Below are 11,298 nucleotides of genomic sequence, written 5' to 3'. Positions count from 1 at the left end.
GCAACGCCAGCGGATGTTAATACATCACCAGTGAGGCATCTTTCTGACCTTTGGCTCCAAGACATTTCACACGGCTTTGAGGCTCGAGTCGAGCCAAAGAGTAGAAAGGAACAACATCCTTAGCAGGTGAGATGTATGTCTTTCTCAAGGCTTGGACAGGGAGAAAGAGATTTACGTTGTTAAATGACTAATGAAAGGTTTTTCCTTTAATGAGGTTTGTTGAAACGATCCTTCGTGTATGTTTATATTGCAAATGTTCTAATTAGTTATAAGTACAGCTATCTACTTTAAGCATTTACCTAGACTGAATTCATTTGCCCAATCTCTACTTTTTTGGCAATGTCCAGGTTTCGTTCTAAAAATGTGAATACCCCAGTACACCTAGCATAACGTGTAGCCTTCCACTGAATTACATATGATGTGTTTTTGAAGCAGATTGAGCTTCTCTCGTAATATCTCTATCCTCCATTACATTTCTAAAAAGTTGCAAGCAGCACATCATTATGGAGACAGACCAAGAGGCTTGCAAGGCAGCTGCGAGCTGTCCAGTTCCAAGCCAAGGACCTGTCAAGACTGGCTGGCTGTCCTCCAACAAGAGGGGTAAGGGACTGTGTCCATTCTAAGTATCATGGGTCCCATCTACCACTGCTGAAATTAATCTAGTTTCTTCTGGAAAGTAATTTACCAGAGTAAATAGATGTTTTTTTCCTGAAATGTATTTTTCCATTACTTCTGGCAGTTAGCATGCATATTATTACTGAATATTACGTAATACTACTTGAATGCTTTACCTAGTAGTAGGGTATTTACAAGAGGCTGATAGATGGCTCTTTAGATTAATAAACTGATAAATTACTGGTCTTTGAGGGTTCCTTTCCTTTCCGGGACACAGAGTTAAAATTAGTCCTGAACTAAAAAAGTATCAGTGGAGATTCTAAACTGTGTCTGGCAAACTTGCCCTACATGTCTTAAAATCAACATCAAATCAAATTTTATTGGTCACATTCACGTGATTTGCAGATGTTATTGCGGGTGTAGTGAAATGCTTGTGCTTCTAGCTCTGACAGTGCAGTAATATCTAACAAGTAATATCTAACAAATTACACAACATATACCCAATACCCACAAATCTAAGTAGCAATGAATTAAGACTATATACATATGGACGAGTGATGTCAGAGCGGAAATGACTAAGATACAGTAGAATAGTATAGAATACAGTATATACATATGAGTTGAGCAATACCAGATATCTAACATTAAGTGACTAAGATACCGTAGAATAGTATAGAATACAGTATATACATATGAAATGAGTAATGCAAGACATGTAATCATTATTATGTGGCTAAGATACCGTGGGATAGTATAGATAGAATACAGTATATACATATGAGATGAGTAATGCCAGATATGTAAACATTATTAAAGTGACTAGTGTTCCATTCCTTAAAGTGGCCAGTGATTTCTAGTCTATGCCTATAGGCAGCAGCCTCTAATGTGCTAGTGATGGCTGTTTAACAGTCTGATGGCCTTGAGATAGATGCTGTTTTTCACTCTCTCTGTCCCAGCTTTGATGCACTTGTACTGACCTTGCTTTCTGGATGATAGCAGGGAAAACAGGCAGTGGCTCGGGTGGTTGTTGTCCTTGATGATCTTTTTGGCCTTCGTGTGACATCGGGTGCTGTAGGTGATCTCATTGGGTGTTTCTGAATTTAAAAAAAATTGTTTAGGCAAACACACGACTAGGAGAATCTTAGCCAAAATGTAAACATAAATGTTGTATTTACTACATTGTTTTTTTATTCATAAACCTCAAAAAGATGTTAAAAATGAACCAATAAGAGCAAAGTTGTTTTTTATAGAATTGAATAACTTTTGATGAGTTAGAATTTTGTGCTGCCATAAAATGCCAATTTGATCATTCTCACAAATAAATGCTCAAAAAATGTGTACTTGACACTTCTATGCAACCAATGTTTTATAGAATCCTCAAGTCTTAGTAGAATATGGTACAAAGTTGCTAATTGGCTATAATGCTAAAGTTGTCTGTAATGAGATTTGAACATGCAACTGTTGGGTTGCAGAGTTGGGTTGCCAGAGTTTCGAGATATTTGTCCACCCATCCACCCTGACCAACCACCCTACTTTCATTTTTGCCTTAAGTAACCTTCTCCCTTATGCAACCATAGCAAACGTAACATATCATACCAATTTGAGTGTCCCGGATTGTTGTTTACTATGATACATCTAGTCTATGAGACCAGGCTGGTTAAAAATCCAACCTTTGTCACAAATACACTCTCTTTCTCACCCATAAACAGGTAATTGCAATTCCAGGAAGCATGAAAATAAAACATTGACTACTAGGCTACAAGGATTGTCAGGAGCTCTCTCTTGGATGAGCCAAATGCTGCCTCAGCATCAGCATAGACACTATAGTACTCACTGTCTGTGGGAGCAACCACTAACTCCTAACTGACTCATGTTGTGGTGGGTTAAGTCCAATGGCCCTGTGGTTAGTTCCACTGTCTTCCCCGTTATGCCTCATTTACTCCCTCATGTTCTCAGGCCCCCCAGTAACCAAGCCGCCATCTGATGGGACCTCTCGTTTCCAAGGAGACGGGGTTCGCTATAAGGCCAAGCTGATTGGCGTGGACTGCGTCCCAGCAGCCCAGGGAGACAAGATGTGTTTGGACTCCATGATGAAACTCAAGGTAGAGCAGACTGTGGGAAAGAGTCCACTCTATTTCTTACTGTACATATCCATTTCAGGAAGTAGTGATGTTAGATGTGTCATCAATCACTAGAATGAGGACATTGTGTGGTCATTTAGCGGCAGGTATTATATGAGAAAATTATGTTCTGTTCATTTCCAAAAATATCTTCGACAGCTAGTCTTTTTGGGGTCCGACACATAATGAAAAAGACATCTCAGACAAAAACATTTTACAATTCACATACATTTTAAAACATTCACATAGACATTAAAGACACACACACACACATATATATATATATATATATATATATGCACAGTTGAAGTCGGAAGTTTACATGCACTTATGTTGGAGTCATTAAAACTCATTTTTCAACCACTCCACAAATTTCTTGTTAACAAACTATAGTTTTGGAAGTGACACAAGGAATTTTTCCAACAACTGTTTACAGACAGATTATTTCACTGATAATTCACTGTATCACAATTCCAGCGGGTCAGAAGTTTACATAAACTAAGTTGACTGTGCCTTTTAAACAGCTTGGAAAATTCCAGAAAATTATGTCATAGCTTTAGAAGCTTCTAATAGGCTAATTCACATAATTTGAGTTAATTGTACGTGTACCTGTGGATGTATTTCAAGGCCTACCTTCAAACTCACTGCCTCTTTGCTTGACATGGGAAAATCAAAAGAAATCAGCCAAGACCTCAGAAAAAAAATTGTAGACCTCCACAAGTCTGGTTCATCCTTGGGAGCAATTTCCAAATGCCTGAAGGTACCACGTTCGTCTGTACAAACAGTAGCAGCCATCATGCGAAAAGTGCACATCAGTCCCAGAACAACAGCAAAGGACCTTGTGAAGATACCTTGTGAAAGTAACTCTATCCGCAGTAAAACGTATGTCCTATATGGACATAACCTGAAAGGCTGCTCGACAAGGAAGAAGCCACTAAAAAAGACAGCCAATGGTTTGCAACTGCACATGGGGACAAAGATCGTACTTCTTGGAGAAATGTCCTCTGGCCTGGTGAAAGAAAAATATAACTTTTTGGCCATAATGATGATTGTTATGTTTGGAGGATAAAGGGGGAGGATTGTAAGCCGAAGAACACCATCCCAACCGAGAAGCACGGGGATGGCAGCATCATGTTGTGGAGGTGCTTTGCTGCAAGAGGGACTAGTGCACTTCACAAAATAGATGGATTCATGAGGGAGGACAATTATGGGGATATATTGAAGCAACATCTCAAGACATCAGTCAGGAAGTTAAAGCTTGGTCACAAATGGGTCTTCCAAATGGACAATGACCCCATGCATACTTCCAAAGTTGTGTCAAAATGGGTTAAGAACAACAAAGTCAAGGTATTGGAGTGGCCATCACAAAGCCCTGACCTCAATCCTATAGACAATTTGTGGGCAGAACTGAAAAAGTGTGTGCGAGTATGGACGCCTACAAACCTGACTCAGTTACACCAGCTTTCCCACTTATTGTGGGAAGGTTGTGGAAGGCTACCCAAAACGTTTGACCCAAGTTAAACAATTTAAAGGCAATGCTACCAAATACTAATACACTGGGAATGTGATGAAAGAAATAAAAGCTGAAATAAATCATTCTCTCATTCTCTCTTCACATTCTTAAAATAAAGTGGTGATCCTAACAGACCTAAGACAGGGAATTCTTTACTAGGATTAAATGTCAGGAATTGTGAAAAACTGAGTTTAAATGTATTTGGCTAAGATGTATGTAAACTTCCAACTTCAACTGTATATATACAGAGCTGGTAACTGAGTCAGGTTTGTAGGCCTCCTTGCTCGCACAAGCTTTTTCAGTTCTGGCCACAAATGTTCTAAATTTACTTAAAAATTACTTGTGTCATGCACAAAGTAGATGTCCTAACCGACTTGCCAAAACTATAGTTTGTTAACAAGACATTTGTGGAGTGGTTGAAAAACTAGTTTTAATGCTCCAACCTAAGTGTATGTAAACTTCTGACTTCAACTGTATATACACAACTAAAGGCATACCAATTTACATTCACATTTTTCTCAAATGTGTGTGTGTGTTTGTGTTTGCATGTGGGTGTGAACACAGGGCCAGGAGGTGGCAGGCAGGAGCCAGGGACGACACAAGCAGAGGGTGTGGCTGAAGGTGTCCATTACTGGTGTGAAAATCTTAGATGAGAGGACTGGGGTAAGTCAGTGCTGATACTGCAAGACTCCACAAACGGAGTTTAATGGATATATATTTAGAAATAACTGCCCTTTTTTCCAGCACGCAAATGTATATTTATGAAAAATAAGTGGGAGGCCCACAGAAGATAGGATGGGAATACTGTCCAGGTAAACTGAGAGGATGTAGGGGCACTAAACTAAGGTCTTTAATGTCTCTTAGGCACGATAACATGAAGCAGGACATAATCATATCCTATCAGATTTAATTATGAGGAATGGGATTGAGTTCTGGGAAGATATTCTTTTTTAATAAAAAAATATTATGGACCTAATCCAGATTTGTTGGGATATGTAATGCTGTAGGTAATATTGTGGGCACATTGATATTATAGATAATATTAAGAACCATTTCAGAGAAATTGCTTCTTTTTCAATTGTATTATTTATTATATATCATGAAAAATTACCATGAGAGAAACCAGCCTTCTGCTATTTTGAGGTACAGCATATCAATAATAATGTTTGAAAATGACAGATATCCCAAAATCCTGACCTTCAAATTGCTACCTTGTCCTTTTCTCTTGAATGAACTAGTACATTCTTAGGATGGCAGAGGGCCATATTAGAACACTAACCTTCGCCTTTACACGGATATAACCACTTTCACCAAGAGGTGCTCTCTAGTTGCAGACGACACGATGTTTACATCGCTGACTGTCTGGCTGCTATATCCATTCCACTGTCGTCCCATTGTGTTCACAATATAGGTTGTGGAGTATGACCATGAGAGGGGGAAGATAAACTCCCTGACAAAGGATGAGTCAGACCCTAGAGCCCTCTCCTACATCTACAATCATGAAGGCACCTACACTCTGTTCTACATCAAGATGGCCAATTTGGTAAGGGGTTTTGATCTGATCCAAAGATCCAGAGATGATCCATAATCGCAGTAAATACATATCTTGTTCGTACAGTATATTAATGAGTATGTCTTTTGGACATGCACCATAATTCTGTCTGGAATTCAATCATTTTCAGGATTTATAGAAGATTTCAACAGCTGCACTTTCAAAAGTGTGTTTAATTTGTACAGCAGTGCAATGATTGAATTCTTGGCTAAAATCCTATATCAAATCAGAAGTGTAATTGACTTTTGGTTTCTTATGGAACAGGCTGACCCTGTCCTTGATGATATCAAAGAAGTCTGCCAAAGCCCAGTAACACAAGAGGACCAAGTCATAAAGGTCAATAAACCAGTAGAGGTGAGGATAAACTACACTTACTGTTGTCCAAAGGCTTGTATAGGCAATTTCTTCTGCTAACCATTTTAGGGATGTCCTGGTATATATACATATGTAGTCTCTATAATGGCCTGGGTGCCTTTTGATAACAATCCCTTGCTTCTCAATTATTATGTGTCTCTAGAATGCTGTCGCCTTACTGCTTCTTGATGAGAATATAGCTTCTCCAAAGGTAAGGAGAGCGAGTAACTGCAGAAGGTCTCTTCCTAATATGGAACAAACCAATGTTGTAGTTTTTGTATGGTAAAACCAAGTTAGATAGATTGAGAAATAATATTATTGCATACTCAAATATTCTAGCTACTGTACATCATCTCAATTGCCAACATGAGATATTTAATGAGATCATCTTTGGACATAATGTTAGCTTCTCATTTGAAGGGCCTGGATGACTTGGAAATGTTAAATTCCATGCCTAGCTCTCCGTCAGGGCAACCAAAGCAGGTAATGGACACATTTTATGGTCTTTTATCAACTTGTAACCATTTCTATGGTTTTATATGGTAGGCCTAGGCAAACCCACCAGTCATTAACTTTCAGCAGGTGGCAGACTTGTTTTTTGTGAATGTTACATTGAGCAGCGATGACAGAATCCTGTCTACTTTTTGTGGTTTGTTTCCACAGATCTCATCCAGGGACGAGCTGATGGACATCTTCTCTTTCCCCAGTCAAAACTCTGACATGAATCAACCAGGTGAGTTATTACCCAGCAAACATATCATGGTTGCCTATACTTTCTCAGAATGTTAACGCTTCAAAAAGATACAAGTGGTAAGCTAAAAAACTTCCCAGATGATAGAGGTTTCCAAATATGTTTCTATTACATCACTAATATATCACCTTTGATATAAAGAAAATGCAATGAAGGGGCAAATCTGACAAGTATCCTAGTTTTCGAAAGAACTTTCATGGGATATTCTAATGATAACCTTTGCTGCCTGAGGGCCATGTTGGGACTCAACCTGGTCTCAGAACATTTCGTATTATTCTGTATATAAATCCGAGATATACATTTAGTATGATATGTTATGTTTCGTATGGTATGTATTAATTTGTTGATGTCTATCAACCATTTCATATGATATGTAATGAATTACAATTCGCATTATATGTTAAGAATTAGAAAAACGTACAATATGTTACAAATGAGCTAAACGTACTATATGTTACTCATTTGCAAAATGTATGATACGTTACGAATTCTAGCTAGGTGCTAGGTGGCCAACGTTAGCTAGCTGGCTAACGTTAGCGAGGCTAGGGGTTAGGATTAAGGTTAAATTCAGGAGTTTAGTGTTAAAGGGTTAGGGTTAGGGGAAGGGTTAGCTAAAAGGATTAGGGTTAGCTAACATGCTAAGCAGTGGTGGAAAAAGTATCCAATTGCTATACTTGAGTAAAAGTAAAGATACCTTAATAGAAAATGACTCTAGTAAAAGTGAAAGTCACCCAGTAAAATAGTACTTAAGTACTGGTTTTACATATAGTTAAGTATCAAAAGTAAAAGTATAAATATTTCAAATTCCTTATATTAAGAAAACCAGACAGCACCATTTTCTTGTTTTTTTAAATTAACGGATAGCCAGGGGCACACTCCAACACTCAGACATCATTTACAAATTAAGCATGTGTGTTTAGTGAGTCCACCAGATCAGAGGCTGTATGGAGGACCAGGGATGTTCTCTTGATAAACAGGTGAATTTGACAATTTTTCTGCCCTGCTAAGCATTCAAAATGTAACGAATACTTTTGGGTGTCAGGGAAAATTTATGGAGTAAAAAATACATTATTTTCTTTAGGAATGTAGTAAAGTAAAAGTTGTCAAAAATATAAATAGTAAAGTAAAGTACAGGTACCAAAAAAACTACTTAAGTAGTACTTTAAAGTATTTTTACTTAAGTACTTTACACCACTGATGCTAAGCAATTGCAAAGTAGCTAAAAAGTAGTAAGTGTTTGAAAAGTTTCTAATTAGCTAAAATTGTCTGTGATGAGATTCGAACACCCAACCTTTGAGTTACTAGATGTTCGCCCACCCATCCACCCCAACCAACCACCCTACTGTTGCTTTTGTCTTAAGTAACCATCTGTCTTATGTAACTATACCAAACGTAACATATCTTGCTAATTTTATAATCCCAGATTTATATTTACTATGTTATGTTTAGTCTATGAGACCAGGCTGTGGGACTACACAACAATGTTGACTGTTTGCTGGGTAGTAACATTGGAATAATAAAAGTAATATCATTGGCATTGTAACATGGCTTCATTTCAACCCTTGACTCATTTTAAGAATTTAGGCAGAATTCGAGATGTAAATATCCATCCAGACCACCACCACTAAACAACCTGCTTCTCTGACATACATGTTTTAAGCTATGTCCACATTGTAAGCGGACAATAATTACATTGTAGTTCATATGCCCAGCGCAATAATAGACTCCAATCCTATTTTTTTAACCGGAAAGTGTAGCGTGGACATAACGATAGCATCACAAGGAGAATGCTTTGCCACTTTTAATATACCTTCTGATTTCTTCAAGGATCTCCACAGTCTCTGTCAGTTCCTCAGATATTTTCCACCTTCCCTGGTCAGCCGATCACTGTTGCATCATTCATCTCACCTCCTGTTTCAATACCTTGGTGTCAGCAAGGGCCCCTCCCAACTCTCTCACCCAGCTCAAATGGATCCTGGGGGGCTCCGGCCCCCTGGCCTTCCCAGCCCAACATGACTGGATGGATCCCGGGGCCGGGTGGCATGATGCCCTATGGAGGCCCCCAGCTGCAGGGGTACGGAGTGAACCCACAGCCAGGGGTTATGTGGGGACAGAACACAATGCGCTTTCCCACCTCTGCCCCAAACTACACACCCTACAGGGCAGAGGGACTCCAGCAGCAGCCCGGCTCTCCTACCACCAACAACAAACCAGCCCAAGGATGAACTGGCTTAGAGAGCCAATGAAATGTCCCTGTTGTCTTCATGTCTGTATGCTTGGCATTGTCAGGGTCGGATTACAGAACGGGCATGCAGGGCACGACCTTCTATGCCCCCTGATGTTCCAGGGTCCCCAGATAGCATATTATACCAAAATGTGTAGAATTACAGAAAAGGTGCTTTAAAACTGCAACCTTTTCTCTCCGCCTCATGGCAAAATGTGAACAATGGCATGAGATGAGCTGTAAAACAGAACATTCTTCTCTCTGACCCATGGCAAAAAGTGTAGAATTGCAGGAAATTAACTTTACAACTGCAAGATTTTCTCATAGCCTCATAACACAAGGTATAGAATAGCATTATAAAACTACAAATGTTTTAAGGAAGTTAGCAGTTTTCCTATTAAAAAAAATGTCTGGATGCCCAAAATGCAGTAGTCCGGCCCTGTGCGTTGTCTTTCAGTACTTAGTAGTGCCTTTTCCATATGTATGTATTCCGTATTCCATTCCGTATGTATGAATCTGTTTACTAGGGTGCAGTTCTACATTGCTTTTGATAATGTACATTTGTGAATTTGAGCTCAACAGCAATTATATCTGTAGATTGTTCAGTAGACTTTACTTTTTTTGACAGGATCATTTAGATGAAGAAGTAAGACGAAAATTCAATTCAAATGCTGTAGTTTTGGAGGGATCTCACAGAGCTGAACTTGTTTACAATTCTGAGAATTCACATGAAAGACAAATTTGACATTATTTTCAAATGTATTTTCTCCATCTATGTAAACAAGATAAAGTGGTTATGTTTATGTTCTAGAAAGTGAATTCCATGCATGCTGTGGGTCTCATGATGGGATTAGTGTTCATAAATCATGTTTGTGTAGATATTTAAATCAAGTAATGAGGGTTGAATAGATTTGAGTATCTCGTTTTTCAAGAGGGACATACACTTTGTAATGGTAATCATCAAAAGTCATGGAAATAAATTGTGTCATGGATGTCATAATAAAAATGCATATCTTACGGTAATATACTCTACAGATTCATCATCTTATGGTCTAAATTAACTCTTCCAGTAGCCTTTTTGTCACCCCCATCTATTTCCTGATTTAGCATTGGGGATATCCATTGAGAAACAGACCGAACAATATAGCGCAGCATGCTTGAATGGCACCCAAAATACGAGTTCAACATGGACCACTTAATTTTCAACTAAATTGGAGTTAACCTTCAAACGGACAAAGATTGTAAGATATCACTTAAACATTGATGAAAAGATAGAGAAAAACATGCAAAAGATTAATACTATTGGACAGCCTATACATAGGCTATAATAAAATGGGGATATATGTTTTCTGCAGCGTATTAATGGCTACGTTTACACAGGCAGACCCAATTCTGATCTCCACCCAATTATTGGCCATTGGTCAAAATACCAATTAGTAGAAAAAGAAAAAAAAATTGGGCTGCCTGTTTAAACGCAGCCTTTTTAGCGCATATTCTCACTTTCTCTGTAACCCGTCACGGTTTCATGTTTTATTTTTTCAATTATCGCGCTTCTACAAATACCTTCTTGTGATGGGGTTTCGATGTCATGGCATCCATAAACCACGTTAAACTTGAAAAAAATATTTACATCTATCTCTGTATGGCAGTGGTCGCCAACTGGTAGGTCGCGGTTATTGGTTTCGCGCTGTTGGAGGTACGTGTACTTGGTTCAGCAGCAGCCCTAGTTCCGGGAAGTCAAAGTGTTCTCATTTTTATCCATTTCATGTCTGAGGTAGAATTCCGCACAGAGAGCAAGTCAAGTGCAACTATAGGCCTACCGCTGGCCAATCAGATAGCCCAGATCACCTTCTGCACAAGTTCCTCAAGCCATAGACTGTAAATATAAACCTCGAACGCACAGCAAAGCTGATACTGTGATATTTCAAAACGTGTAAAGCCATGATTAGAGAGAGACTCAAAAAATACAACAAAGAGCTGCTGTTTTTATGAGTAAGTTCATGTTTAAGTTGTCATTCAGCACTGTCAACTTTGTTCAACACTGACCATCAGATCAGTCCATAAGAAAAACTATTATTATATTATTATGCTCACTTGGATGTGTCTCATAGACCTACAAATTATTAAATATAATTTCAAAATGGTCTGAGAAGAACAATATTGGCAGGA

The 11,298-nt window shown here is 38.6% G+C and overlaps 1 protein-coding gene across 1 annotated transcript; it reads left to right on the top strand.

Moving 5' to 3' along the window:
• LOC109902387 (disabled homolog 2) lies at nucleotides 1-10,156 on the top strand. The gene is made up of 10 exons (XM_020498697.2): nucleotides 1-126; nucleotides 485-600; nucleotides 2,572-2,717; nucleotides 4,813-4,911; nucleotides 5,660-5,791; nucleotides 6,065-6,154; nucleotides 6,318-6,365; nucleotides 6,575-6,637; nucleotides 6,818-6,887; nucleotides 8,733-10,156. Exons 2-10 carry the CDS (start codon nucleotides 504-506, stop codon nucleotides 9,128-9,130), a joined length of 1,143 nt encoding a protein of 380 aa, XP_020354286.1. The 5' UTR covers nucleotides 1-126; nucleotides 485-503; the 3' UTR covers nucleotides 9,131-10,156.
• The last annotated feature ends 1,142 nt before the right edge of the window (nucleotides 10,157-11,298 follow it).

The sequence above is a fragment of the Oncorhynchus kisutch genome, linkage group LG13, assembly GCF_002021735.2.
Source record: "Oncorhynchus kisutch isolate 150728-3 linkage group LG13, Okis_V2, whole genome shotgun sequence".
Lineage (NCBI taxonomy): Eukaryota > Metazoa > Chordata > Actinopteri > Salmoniformes > Salmonidae > Oncorhynchus > Oncorhynchus kisutch.
This window is presented reverse-complemented; position numbering and strand designations above follow the sequence as displayed.